Source organism: Polypterus senegalus, chromosome 17 (genome assembly GCF_016835505.1).
Source record: "Polypterus senegalus isolate Bchr_013 chromosome 17, ASM1683550v1, whole genome shotgun sequence".
NCBI lineage: Eukaryota > Metazoa > Chordata > Cladistia > Polypteriformes > Polypteridae > Polypterus > Polypterus senegalus.
In genome coordinates this window covers 36,280,371-36,295,548 of record NC_053170.1, presented here as the reverse complement: position 1 = coordinate 36,295,548, position 15,178 = coordinate 36,280,371, and the positions used below count along the sequence as shown (strand labels likewise).

The 15,178-nt window shown below is 36.5% G+C and overlaps 1 protein-coding gene across 2 annotated transcripts in view; it reads left to right on the top strand.

The window, feature by feature from the left end:
• The first annotated feature begins 2,319 nt into the window (after positions 1 to 2,319).
• Positions 2,320 to 15,178, top strand: part of zdhhc18a (zinc finger DHHC-type palmitoyltransferase 18a) — a 35,483-nt gene continuing 22,624 nt past the window's right edge. Inside the window, exons 1-5 of one of the 2 annotated variants that reach the window (XM_039740812.1) lie at positions 2,320 to 3,817; positions 8,713 to 8,873; positions 11,700 to 11,849; positions 13,821 to 13,958; positions 14,267 to 14,315. In XM_039740812.1, coding sequence (XP_039596746.1) covers positions 3,546 to 3,817; positions 8,713 to 8,873; positions 11,700 to 11,849; positions 13,821 to 13,958; positions 14,267 to 14,315 — 770 coding nt within the window. In that variant the 5' untranslated portion in view covers positions 2,320 to 3,545. The remainder of the gene's footprint in view (positions 3,818 to 8,712; positions 8,874 to 11,699; positions 11,850 to 13,820; positions 13,959 to 14,266; positions 14,316 to 15,178) is intronic. The other variant, XR_005631191.1, reaches the window with a different exon arrangement.

Here is a 15,178-nt window from a genome sequence, read left to right as displayed (position 1 = left end):
AGTTAATTAGCTGATTAGAGTGTGGCACCAGGTGTCTTCAGTATTGAACCTTTTCACAATATTCTAATTTTCCGAGATACTGAATTTGGGACTTTCATTAGTTGTCAGTTATAATCATCAAAATTAAAAGAACAAAACATTTGAAATACATCAGTCTGTGTGTAATGAATGAATCTAATGTACAAGTTTCACTTTTTGAATGGAATTACTGAAATAAATCAACTTTGTCATGATATTCTAATTTTGTGACCGGCATCTGTATTATTTGGAATTGAAAAAAATCTAATTCTCACTTAGAGGATATGTGCAAAACTTGTTTTAAAACTTGGCAGGATCTACTAAATAACATTTTAGAATAAGCATTTAAATTGAGGAAGTGGATTTCTTCCCATTTTTATCTTATTTATATTAATTTGTTTGTTTATGTTTCCTACTTTTAAAGTTTTACTCTGTTGGCCAAGCTCTCTTTCTCATCGGTGGGGTTGATTTGACTTGAATTTAGTTCTGTAAAATTTGACTTGCTTGTATGGAATGTTATTTTCTTTTAATAAATTCTAACATATATGGCTTGGAAATAGCTGGGGATAATAGTACTTGGTACTGCTAAAAGTCTTGACTAACAACTTAACATAGGAGTGAACTTTTCAGTGAAACTTGAAAAAAACACTTCTCACCGTTTTGGTTGATCACTCCACATTGACAAAACTTGCCCTTCCTGCCAGAACAGTAGTACATGGAAACTTTTAGAAGTGGAACGCCTCTTACCCTAAGTGTGACACCTCATGTCCCACCTTTTGGCGATAACTAGTCATTTGATTACATTCAGTTTTGGCATGATTGACGCTGGTCTTGAATAATCGGATGGCATTTACGTTCGTCTTCCTAGTCGGCAATATTGACAGCTTCCACTTGTTCAATTAGATGGCCGACCTCCCTTGCCTTATCAACTTCTCGTTCTCGTGATTGTAATGACTATTACCCCAACTGTTGCCTCGCCTTGCCCAATCTTTTGACGCAGATTAGTCATTTGATTACATTCAGTCTTGGCATGACTGGCTGTGTGGTCTGCAATCGAAATGCGATGCACTCACATGGTATCCACTAAACAAAACTAAAACATGCGATACATGGAGATGAATTAAAATGCAATTCGCTTTTGTATTGCATGTTAAGCTGACACGAAAATTGCGTGCCGTTGTCTAAAAGCAGTTGAAATGTTTTTATTTATGACACGATCAAACAGTGCTATAATGAAAACGCACCACGTGAATATACTTTGCATTCAAGATCAATGGAGTGCATTTAACTTTTGGCACGAATAATCATCCAGACTGCAAGGCATAGTAGCTTTATGTTCCGATACAAAGTGCGACTCCGGTAATTATTAACTGCCAAACAACGACGAAGAATTTCAAGCATTTCTTACAAAAGACATGCTTACGGAAGCGTATTAGCGTCACGGAGAAGAAAAAATAATACGGACACAGTGAAGGAAAAAAAGTATACGTCAAGAATAAAGTCGACATGTCGATGTTACTCTCGACATTTACAATTTATGATATTCCTGCTCTCTGAACATACGCGGCGAGAATAAAGTGAAAGTATTCTGTGGGGCGATTTCTTCCTGCGCCTCCTCTCGGTGCAAGAGGAAGTCAGTTTACGAAGCACGTAGCGATTAACAACTGGGACGGGGAAGTGGGGGGAACACTTAATACAAAGCATTTAATGTGCTGCAACAGTTATGACGGGGTTTGAAAAAAAATTAGTAAATTAAACATTGGTTTTAAAATGAAGTTTATGACATGGCAAAGTTAAACTAGACGGGAAAAACCAAGGGCTTAAAGTGGAAATGTCGACTTTAATCTCGATATAAACGGCGAGAATAAAGTTGAAATGTCGATTTCAACCTCGGACTTATACTGTTTTTCTTAAGTGTCCGTTTCGCTGCTGGAAAATAAATGAGACGTATTCGACATTGGGAAACACTCGTAGGCTAGATTACACCGAACGGGTACCCGTGCAACGTAAATGGCATGGCACAAACGCTTAAAAATTGTCAAATAATGTCCAAATTGTGACGAGTTTACAAGTACCATATTTTATTTTGTGCGGCTATTAAGTGCAATACGATTCCTTACACCTAAATCTTTTGAATCGCGGAACATACTTCCAGTACACCTACATCTCTTGCTGAAGTGGATATAGTAAAAGCTGTTCTAAACTTCTGCGGTGGGCTTGCGACCTGCCCGGGGTTTGTTGGCTGTGATTGGCTCCAGCAGACCCCCGTGACCTTTTAGGATATAGCGGGTTGGATAATGGATGGATGTTCTAAACTTTTGTAACCAATACAATGAATATAGAATTCCCACAGCAACGCTATAGCTAAGGGAAAACGTCCTGACGCTAAAGGCTCCGAAAAGACGTGCGCGCACACGCGAGTTCCAAACAACGAAAGACACGACGTGGGGGCGAGCATCCGCGTCTTCAAGAAGCTAGTGAGCGAAGCGGTCTTATCTGTTTGCATTAGTACGGCATCACTGGACAGGGCTATTGGATAAATAACTTTTTTGGGGATTTAACAAACTAGTGAGCTGTTTTTCCACTTCGGTAGCTTCAGCTTCATAAATCTGGGAATAAACAGAGAAGAGGAGGCAAGTACAGCAGGCCAAGCCTACGATAGGAAGAAAGAAGGGGCTGGAGGAAGCGGGCGATGAACGTCGACGCTGAGTCGAGCCTCTCAGGAAACGTCGGGGGACGGGCTGCGAAGGCCGACGGGATTGGCCATGCACTTTGTAAAAACTGATTTCGGGGACTAATGTATCAGTGGCGGAGAGATGCGAGAGACATTGAGCCGGGGGTATGAGGAGCACTTGTCAGAAATAGTGTATTTGCCATTGTGAAGAGCAGTGCCGAGGACCGACTTTACGTGCTACAAAGACTATGTGGCGTTTTGTGTTTCAAGGAGACAAGCCGATGCTAACGTATGTTCTTTGTTGCCGAGTAAAGAGGGCACATTATCCCAGGGATAGAGTGTTCCTCCATCAGGTTAAAGTTTAACTTCGCACATATAGCATCTGAATCGAAGCATCTCCATCCTCTGTTTTGTGTTTAACTGCTCTTCTGGCCACTTACGTGGAATATGAAGGACTTTCAGCAGCGGCGGTTGTTTTCTGTATTCGAGAAATAATGTTTGTGTATTGACTTCTTAATTAGTACCTTTGCAGGTGTTGTTGAACGGTGTTTAGTCAATCACTGTGAAAATAAGTCTAAGCGGAGAGATAATGCAAGGTCATTCACACTCATGGGATGGCAAACACATAGGTAGAGGTTGATGTTTACTATGGTATTTAAAGCAATAGTGTTTATTAAGGAGATTTATGCATTTATTTACCCGGCACCTTTTTTCCTCTGCTCACCTCAGCCCGCGAGGAACAATCCTACGTATAGCCATATCACGGTTGTTGCCTTTTCTCAGATTGAAGGTTTTACCAAAAAGCTAACAAATACGAGTTCCGTATTGACTGTAACGTGCAAGAAGACTAATAATGAGAGACTGTGAATACCAGCAGATCGACCCCCAGACGCTTACAGTCCCCTCTGTGCCAGCCGTCGCAGTGCCCAGCGTAACTTCCCCCACGTCTTCAGACGTGCTGCACCCCCAGAAGTCGACACACAAGCTCCGAAGGAAATGGGAAGTGTTCCCAGGAAGGAACCGCTTCTACTGTGACGGCAGAATCATCCTCGCCCGACAGAGCGGTGTGTTACCCCTCACGTTAGGCCTTATTTTGCTCACCAGTGGCCTCTTCTTTATCTTTGAGTAAGTAATTATTCTGGATGTTTTGTTCATTTTTTGGGGGGTGGGGGGTTTGGTGACAAAGTACTTATTGGATCAGTGTAACAACTACAGATATTTTCGCACAGTTTGTGTTATCAATTTCATAATTTCTGCTCATGATATCTTAGGGACCTGAAAATGCTTGCTTGTATGAACGTCTCCATTCCTTTTGATGAAGTGTTTTATTAGGCATTTACCCATATAATAATCCATATCCCTATAGCCACACCCCAAACACGTTTTTAGTTTAACTGAAGGCAGTAGTTTATAGAGAACTATTTTAGACAAATTTAAATATGCACACAAATGTATTGTGAAATGTAATAAAACACAATGGTATGTGAGTATACATAACACTCGGTAATACAGTATGTAATTTTTTGTCACATTAATCAATGTGAATCTTTCAGTAATTTTCATGCTAATTTCAGACATTTTGCATCATGCAAAGATTTTAAGGGGCACAATTAAATTTTACCATAAACATATATTTACACTGTATATGCCCACTCTGACCTAAAAGAAAAGTGCAAATTTATGCTGCCCATGGCCTCAGGAATATCCAGCGGTAGTCGGAAAGCATACTGGGACTTGCCTTGCAATCACTTTTCCATTTTATAAATGTCCCAATAAAACCATTGACCATCTTCATCTCTGACTGGTCTGAGATGTCTACAATAAAGTCCAGAAGAAAATCCAAGAAATGAATTTTTATAGTCCCATTAAATCCCATGCCTTTGTATGCCTTGAAAAGATCATTAAGTATTTCTTAGTAGTTGTCTGCCTTACGATTCCATAAAAAAAATTCTGCAAATGCTCCTAAAATCACTGCCATGTAGTTTTTCAGCTTGGTTAAATTGGTTGTCAATTCTGGAATCAATTTCCTAATTTAAGATTCTACAAAAATTCCTTGGTTGATATTGGTTGGCATCATGAATCATAGGACATTTCTTTCTTACATATGTGAATCCAAGTCCACTTGATCCATTGCCTTAACAAAGTTCTCCATAAGTTGGAATTTAATGCAGAAAGTTATAAAATGTTCACAAGCAGCAAAAAAAAAATTAATCCTGCAGAGCAGCCCGTAACAAAGGCGTGCTTGCCAAAGTCTCACAAATTCCAGCTAGTGCAGCAACAGCAAGCCACCTAAACGAGCAAGAATCCATAGAGTGGGGTGTTAGGAAGCACTGGTATGGTGTTACAGTATATATTTTTTATTTTGTGGCATTACGTCAGTGACACCAGATGTAACAGAAATGAAAACTATTTTCATCAATCAAAGCAGAGAGGGTGGGCTCTAGTGAGTGCTGTTTATTGTTTGGCGAGTTTCCAATAATGGGTGTAAATATTCCTCAATAAATTGCAACAGTTATAGCCAGATACCACAGATGCAGACTCCAGATAGGACAATGAATTTGGGACATCATGAATTGAAGTAGCCACCTCATGCGGTACGTCTGGTCAGCTTTTTATTGCATTCATATCCCCCATAGATGTGCACAGTCCTGGAACACACATTGCTTGGCTTGGGAATCTTGGGGCTCATATTCATATGTAAAATTGTGACTCTGTGTGTGCCATCTGCTGCTGAATTTCCAAACAAAACACTATGCACACCAGAGCCCACCTTGTCAAATTTTGATGAGTGGAAATGATAGTTTCCATTTCGGGACATATTTCATGTTGTGTGCAGTGTCACTGGAATAAATAAGTGAAGCAATTATTAACATTAAGAAACAAGCAACAAATTTCATGAAGCATTTAATTACACTGGCTAACAAATAAATAACTTGTGTTTTTTTTTTTTTTGTCTTATGGATCAGTAGCAGTGAAACAGTAATTTTGGCTGAATTCAAATATCTAATCAGACTTCATCTATCATGCAAGGTTTTTAAGTGACATTATTTCAAATTTACAGAAAATGTATATATACATGATACGAGTATCTCACCTAAAAAGTAGACATACAATAATTTTCAACTGTAGTTGGCTTCAGGAATGTCACTTTTAAGGGGCAACCAGTATTAAGAAAGCACACTGGTACTCCACTTTACCTTGTTGGTGCTTTTCCATTTCCTAAATGTTACAATGAAACTGTTCACCATGGTCTTTGCTGACCACTCCAAGATTTCCAGGAAAAAAGTTTAGATGAGAATCCAAGAAACACAATTTTAAAGATGTAAAGTCACAGATATTTAGATATTTATACTTGAACATCTGAACACCGACTGGCGTAGCGCTGTGCCTCAGGCTGGGAGCAGGCTCCTGTCTCAATATGTCTAAGTTCTTCTGTGACATAGTCTTTGTTGAACACTGTTCTTTATGCTGACATACAATACATTTGTGTATTCATTTAATTTTGGCAGAATATTTTCTCTTTAGTGGTTGATCTGGCATGTGTGAGTGTATGAATTGCCCAATAAGTGTATCGTTATATTGCTGACAGTTACATTGAACCATTAGGATGCAGGCTGATTCACTTTCTCTGACTTTAAATGTCCAAATGATCAAGTATCCAACTCCTGCTGTCTTAAGTCTAAAAGTCAACAATTATGCAGTGTTGTGTCTCTGGAATTGTTTATTAAGGAAAGGCACAATAAATAATTGCTTGTTCAGGTTTAATTGGGTTATTTTGAATGAATAAATTGTGGTTCCCTTTTAATGAAAAGAATCTTTATTAAGTGAGTTAGTGGCTGTGTAATATTCAATACATGCACAAGTCATATCCAGTACTAACATTCTAAATGTGTTGCCTAGTCTTTTATTTAAAAAAAAATATTAAAGATTTCTGCATGGGCTATGTAATATTTGTTTTGCAAACATATGAGCCCTCACTTTGTAATGTCTGTACTTTCCACTCATGTCTGTTAGATTTCCATGTCACATCTCAAAAAATATCTGTTAGTTGATTAGGAGACTGGCAGGAGTGAGCATACCCCCTGATGGACTAAAACTGGTTCCTGCCTTGTGCTTAATGCTGCTGGGATAGCTCCCTGAGACTCTGAATGGAAGTAGAAGCTGCAGAATAGGTGGATGGAAATATAAGTGAATTAGATGTTTTCTGTTCTCACACTGAGCGTCGTCCATGTATTATCATGGTGGGGCCTGCTTACAGTGAGGGCAGTGTTAATGTATAAAGGATTGTGTGCAGGTCAATGGAAAGGAAGTGAAGGCTGGAGGTAAGCAGAGAATGTGCCGAGTGGTGGCAGGTCAGTAGTGTAGTGCCATGGGGATCTACTTGCAGTAAGGTAGATTTGGAAATAAAGAGTACATATTCATTATTTTTAGAAGACATTAAATCAGTGGAACAGGAAAGCAATACTGTAAGACCTAGGCAGATGTTTTGGGAATGCAGTAAATATGGAAATGTGTCAAGTGTTACAAAATTATATCTTGCAATACTGCACTGAAAGCAGTAAAATCTGAAGACATTGAAGGGTTTTAGCATTCTTATTCACTAAGCCAGATGCGGAAGTTATTTAAAAAGAGTAATGTCATAAAATGACAATACTGCTAAAATGTATTGTTGGAACTGTTTCTGAAGTAGCATAGTATAACTGCTAAGTGGTGAAAGTTGTTCTGGGGCACAAGGCAGGAAAAAAGTGGAAGTGATGTGAGCTGAGCTCCAAAACACAGAATTGTCTCTCTACACTAATGTTTATGGGAATCCCAATCTACTGAGTCATGTAGTTACAGAAAGCACTGTACTGTAGTTACTGGCTGAATGGGAATGTAAGACAATTAGTCTGACAAACTGAATGCTGTCTTCTAAGATTTCAGACTTTTAAGGATATTTGTGAAATTTCAGGTATGTTTTAATTAATGGTTACCCTTAAGCACAATTGTTAGTTTTGGTGATTACTGCTGTTTTGTTTAATATGCTGCAGAAGAGGAAATCTGCTGAAAATCAATATTTTAAAATTGTAATTGTTTTTGTAATGGTATTTGTAATTTGTACAATAAAACATAAATACAAGTAGCTTCAGAGAGTTTACTTTTCACTCAAGCTATTTTAAGATTGTAAATTTGTTAAAATGTTTGTGTTCTGAATTTAGCTTAGAAGTTGTCTGTTTGGGAGTAAATAGTCTTCTAATGCTAACTCTGTAATGTCATTAAACTGACCCTTACTAATCAGTGGTTTGAGAAGAAAATTAAATATTCTCACTTTGGAGTGGTAACATGTTGCATGTTGATCAGACATGCAAGTAAACAGTTCAGTGTACTCTGTACACTTGACAATAGTAATGCTAATGTATTGCGTTTTGTTTTTCACCCCATTTTTGTCCTCGACCCCTGTTTCATTTTTCCCTTTAGTTTTACTTGCCTGATGCTTTTATCTACCAGTTCTGATCTTTCGCTGAGCCGTCATTATGAATTTTGAAGTGTTTTATCTCGTGACCTTTGCTACACTCAATCCTTTAGAGATAATCTGTCGTCTTACACATCTTCCCTGAGATGGCAGGTCAAGGGCACAGTGGTAGAACTTCCTGCTTGTCTGCTCAAAAACATGTATGCTCAAAACATCTTTTTTTTGGGTTATGAATGAGTCTCAAAATATAAACAAAAGTAATACTTGGTCTTCAACAGTGCATTTTTTGTACATTACAAATGATAGAATGATGTCTGTTCTTTCTTTAAGTGTAAATAGTAGTTCAATATCAAGATTTTTGGTTATGGTTTCATACTTTATTTGGGATGTTTACTGGATGCTACAATTTCACTACAGCTTTAATAATGGGAAGCTGATTTTCTTTGTAAATGTTCTGATTTTGTACCCAACCAAGATTTTCAAAAATTATAAAGTGTGCAGGGTGTGTGTTTTTATATTCTTCTTTCTGTTTGTTTTATTGCTCTGCATGTTCTCTCTCTTTCCACAGCTGTCCATTTTTGGTGGAGCACCTTACAAGAACCATCCCTGCAATCGGTGGTATTTTGTTCTTTTTTGTTGTGATATCCTTGCTGCAGACAAGCTTCAGTGATCCTGGTATATTGCCTAGAGCTACACCAGATGAAGCAGCAGATGTGGAAAAACATATTGGTAATAACTGTTTACTTTTATACCTCCTGTGCTTTCTCACTGTAAAATGTTTTCATTTCTTAAAAAATAGATGAAGAAATCCATCTGCTGTTCTAATCATTTTTTCAATTTTAATTATTATTGAGACAAAACACTTAAAGGATCAGCCCACCCAATGTTCATAGTTGCTTTTGTACCATGAGATGCATATATGAAAAGTAGAAATCCTTTTTTTCCATTTTTTCCCCCCATGTAATCTGTCTAAATGGTTTGCAAAGGAAGTCAAATGTTAACATTGTTAAATGGCAAATTATTCACATCACTTTCAAATTTGTTATTTAGCAACACAAACTATTGCAGTGTTTTGCATTTAATAAAGTTACCTTTCAGTGTGTGTGAATGCGGGACAAAGGTTGTTTGTTTTGAGTGAGGATTTTATTAAAAAAAATCATAAAACACCATCTTTAAGTGTGTTTTTTATGATAATACATTCTCATTTATTGCGTAGTTCTCATTTTCACTTCCATGTTCAGTTTGTCATATAACTCAACCTTTTCAGTTAATTTTTCCTGTTTGTAACAAAGGGTATTTGTGATTATGATGCATGACTTGGAACACTTCAAAGTCTGTCTTAATTAGATAATATGGTTAAATCCAAAAGTCAGTGTGAAATGATTTTCAGTTTTTTCCAACATGTTGTCTTCATTGGGCCTTACTAAGATCATTTACCTGGTGGAGTATATCCATGATGCCCGTCCTGCAGCCACTAGCTGCAGTTGCCAAACAAGGATATTATTATCTGATTGACTGGCAGTTCACTCTAGCTGTAAACCTGCATGAAAAATAAAGAGGATTGTGGATATTGATTGGTAAGGCAGCACTATATAGTAAAGCGCAGCAGCAGCTGTGCTATAAAGATGCAAGCTGGAGCTGCACTTTCCTACTGGGTGCATAGTAGCACTGGAAGCTGTTGCGTTTTTAATGATAGGCTAACCCTTTTCACTTTTTTTTTTTTTTTCTTCTAAATTACTAGTCCTTTATCGCACATGCACACTACCACAGGAGTTTGTTTATGTTTGAGCACATACTAATAAACAAAGCCAGGTCAAGAATCCCAGGAAGGGTGACCCAGCAATTTTTCCAAATTGAGACTTAATATAATTCAGATGAAATGCCCAGGCTGTCTCATGTGGGGGAAAAATCCAGAGAATTGTCATCTGAAGCACTCAAAACATCAGAGCAGCTTTGTTTGCAATACCTGGACATTCATGTAAATCCACCAATCTGTAAAGATTTGGATTAGTGGAGTTTTGTTTTTGCATTTTAGTTAGTTGAAAATTTTCGAAAATAGAACACTTTTAAATAAGGGAGTTCATCCCCGTCTGGCATGAAGAGAAAATGCAACCATCAACAAACCAGGTAATCCCCTTTCATAGATACGGTGTGCCCCCTAGTGTTGCAAAACCTCAACTTAATGCAGGTTCCTGAACAGTAAAACTGCAGTTAACATACATCTTTTATGTCCTTACTACTATAGCTTGGCAGTTTTTTAATTTTATAGTGTTGTTTCATTATCATGTGCATCTTTATTATTTTATTTAATGAACCTGGAGCATTACTGCTTACCAATGCTCTTTTCAACCACCAAAAGTAGCAGTAGGTATTTGCGCATTTGTGCGTTTTTAACATACATACTGTAATATTTTTTAAAAAGATGAAGTTTTTTTTTTCTGGGCTGCTTTCCTCTTTCAGTGCTTCGAATCTGTTTCCATCAGTAGTTGGTCTTTTTTGTATACCTTTCACAGTATACACCATCATAAAGTGTTTTTTTTCCTCTGTGCATTTTTCATAAGGAAGTTGAATCAAAGCAAGTTCAGATCTGTATTACAAGTATAACATTCACAACTTCACATGGGTTTATAGTCTCTAAAATGACGTTGAAAATGAACATTTTTTTTTCTATTTACAGTGTACTAACAGTAATAATAATTCCATGCACAAAATGCCATCTCTTTATTTTGGAAGAGGTTTTCACCAATAAAACTTACATTTTTGTCAGTTGAGGATCAATACAGTCTGCATGAATCAGGGCTTCCAAAGTGAACAGCAGGGGAAAAACCCACACAGTATTGTTTTGAAGAGGATCTGTAATGGGAGATGGGCATCTAGAGTATAAATGGAATCAGAAATGGCTACAAAAGGGTGCAGGTAGTGAAGCTGTTCCAAAGGCCACAACTAAAACAAGGCCAGCAATACAAGCCAAAGAATAAAGGCATGTAATGGACTAGAACTGTCAGGACCAGTCTATTAAAGAGATTTTTTTTTTAACCTGGTCTATTTAAAGCATAGTACCTCTCCCCTGATGGTGATTCTCAAGGATGTAAAGAAATGTAGGAATTTTTTTAATTTGTTGAGTGGGCTGTTCCTTAAAGTTTGAAACATATGTTTGGGCTTTAGTGTTCTTTGTTGAAATAAAACTGGATAAAGAAAATAGATGGAAAATTATAAAAATGTTAGTGAATATACTAAATGTTTTGTAAATTATTTAAAGCATCAGTAGATCACAGTGGTATGGACTTAAAACCTTTAAAGATATTTGCAAGCAAAAGGATTATTTTGAGTTTGTTGCCCAGAAAAAAATAGTGGGGGGCACAACACTAAAACGTTTTATCAGTTCACAGCAATCAAATGTGGTGATTTAACATATCTTTGTTTTAATTGATTTAATTTTTTTGTTTTATTTAATGCTTGTAAATCTTTTACTATTTTCTGTCCTTTTAACATATACTGAAAACCATAATAAATTACCACATTTAATACTTCATCATTGATTTTTGTATATGTCAGATAACTCAGGTTCATCAACGTACCGTCCTCCTCCAAGAACAAAAGAAGTTGTGATAAATGATCAAGTTGTGAAGTTAAAATACTGTTTTACATGTAAAATGTTCAGACCTCCCCGCACCTCTCACTGTAGCCTATGTGACAACTGTGTTGGTAGGTATTTGAATTACATATGATCAATGATATCTTAATAATTCTATCACAACTATTTGTCATTTTGTTTTCTCTCTGTACATGGCAGATCTTAACAAAAATTGGTTTTGTGCAATTTATTCCCATTCATGTTATATCTCTGCTGTTGTGTAGTGCAAGTATAGTTTTTTTTTTTTGACGTGTGTTTTACTAAGAAGTTAAATGTGTAAAATCTTTTTGCTAAGTTAATTGATTTTATACTTAAGCTGTTTGAAGAGAATAAAATACATCAAATGTCATGTAAAGTAATGAAGAATATTAAGAAGCACTAGAGCAATGAATGTCAAAACCTGAAAGTTTGTTTTAAAACATGTAACACTGCTTGTACATCATGAGAATAATCTTGACTTTGCTCAGACACATGATGCTCTTGTAGGCCTGTGTAGGAAGGAAATGCTGTGTGCATATCTGCTACCACTGGTATCACTTCTGTTGGAATATATAAGATGTACACAGTTATTATAGCCCAGTGATGCCATGTGGCACCAGCATAATTAGTTCATGCAGTTATATTTTTTTTCTTAATGCAGATTAAATTTGAAAGAAGATTGTTGTTTTTAATTAGTCAACAGTGTCAGTTTCAGATGTTTCCACAATAAAAAAGTCAAAACCTTCAATTTAAAAATTTTAAAAATTTCTCCTGTATTTAAGGTTAAATGTTCTCAAGCAAATACAGTATATTTAAAAAGTCACACAATTTAATGATGGAATCCACCTCTATATGGAATTAATACATCACCTGATTTAAATTACCCCATAAGACTAAGTCCTTCCTTCCTCTGTAAATTTCTACAGTAAGTTAATTACTTTTCAAAAGAAAGCTTCACAATGTAGACAATAAACCGTTTTGAGAAGGTAAGAGATCAGATTAAAGAGAAGTCAGAATATAGGGAAAGGGTATCTTTCAGAGACATGGAATATCCCTCAGAGCTTAAAGCAGAACATCTTTCCATGCACAACCTAGAACTCATTCCTCTACATGTGGAGGTTGTTGGTGTACCCTTATGGAAGACAATTTAAGGCCAGGTGTAACCCTACATGAGTTATTGGCTTCAATTAGATATATTCATAGAATAAAATTTAAAAAAAGTCTTTTATATGAGTGTGAAAAGGTGAAGGCTTGGAACACCTATCATTCATTGCCCACAAGGATTAGACTGCCAATATATGGCAAGAATCTTGTAGCACGAGAAACTTAAATGGAAGTTTTGCATCTGAATGCTAAGTGACCACTGTGATGCAAGTCAAAATTTCATAAAAGTTAGGTCACACCATTGCTGATTTTTTCAAAGCCTTACTGGCAGCTGCAAATGCTAGAAATGATTGGGTAAAGTAAATGAAGAAATGCATTACATTTTTCTTTTCATTATTTTCAAGACCAATGAGATGAAGAATGTTGGACGTAATAAAATGCCCTCATCCAAAGCATTCAGATTACAGGTTAAATTATCTTTTAAGTGAAGCATTTTCTTTAGGCAACTTATTTTAGCATTTGTGTGATTTTTGGCCATGTAAGAAGGCATAAACAGAGGACTTACTACATGTCTTAGGGTCACAGATTGTACAAGTGAAGCAGACTTTTCCTTAGCTATTTCGTTGGATGCACTAAGGTTTGTTCCAGCTACTACTTTAAAACATGTGGATGACATTACTTCATAAATAATATCTGAATGTTTGCCAGTTAATACAAGTAAGCTGTTCTAGACTGAACTGTTCCATCTCACTGTGGAATTGAAAGTAAAACGGTAAGCAGTTAAGAGGCGTGATTAATTTTGAAGATAGTGAAATGCATCAAAAATATGAGGAATGCATCATGTGAAAATAGTATAATATAGATTTGTTGAGGTATATTACATTTTATATATTTTTCCTTAATTTCTCCTGTTTGTGTTTTGTTTTTATTAATAATTGTTTTTATTTTTCTCCTTTCAGAGCGATTTGATCATCACTGTCCTTGGGTTGGAAACTGTGTTGGGAGAAGGAATTACAGATTTTTTTATACCTTCATTCTTTCACTTTCATTTTTAACAGCATTCATTTTTGGCTGTGTAATAACTCATCTCACACTGCGTAAGTATGAGCGTTTGTTCTGCTGTTAAGAACTTGTGGTCAACATTTCTTTTCCATTAGGTCCAATTTTCTAACAAATCAAATTCAATATAGAATAATTGTAGCTACTGTAAATTATCTTTCACAATAAACTTCACTTCTAATTAATTTAGAAAACCCCATTAAAGGTTAAATAAAACTAAATCAAAGTGTTTAGAAACATGCATGTGAAAGATATGTTCCATGAAAATGGAATCAGGTTGAAAATAAGTTTTGTATTTTCTGTTTATAGATGAAGTTTGTAGCCATTTTCTCTTTTCTGTTGGTAGGATCACAACAGCATGGGCTTGTTAGAGCTCTCCAAGACAGTCCTGCAAGATATCCTTTTAATCAAGATGTCATCATGGTGTAATTTGATCTTATTTACTATTATAAATATTATTTTTAAATTATTTTAAATGTTTCAGTTAAAATAATTGTTTTTCTAGGTAAATTTTAAACAATGCTGAAATATTCACATTTATTACGGTGGACAGGTCAAGACTTCTGGTTTGTTGTTGCACACAGATGTAACACATGCTGACAGGATATTCCATACACACAATATATGGACAAAAGTATTGGGACACAACTCTTAATTATTGAAATCTGGTATTTCAATCAGACCCATTGCCACAACTGTATAAAATCAAGCACCTAGCCATGCAGCTTCTATTTGCAAACATTTGTGAAACAAAATAGGTCATTCTGAAGAGCTCAATTACTTCTAGCGTGGAATTCTGATAGAATGCCACCTTTTGCAATAAGATAGCTTAATATATTTTCATCCTTGCTGGATATTCCATGGTCCACTGTAAGTGGTGGTATTAGGAAGTGGAAGCATTAAGGAACAAGAGCAATTTGGCCATGAAGCAGAAGGCCATGTAAAGTCACAGAGCGGGGTCAACTACTGCTAAGGTACATGGTATATAAACATCACCAATGCTTTGCTGATTCTATAGCTGAAGAGTTCCAAACTTCCACTGGCATTAAATGTGCGGCAGGAGCTTTATGGAATGTGTTTTCATGGCCGAGCAGCTACATGCAAGCCCTCTCATCACCAAATCCAGTGCCAAGCATCGGATGGAGTGTGTAAAGCACACCACCATTGGACTGTGAAGAAGTAGAAACATGTCCTATGGAGTGACCAGTCATGCTTCTCTGTTTGGCAGTCAGATGGGCGAGTCTGTTTTTGGCAGGTG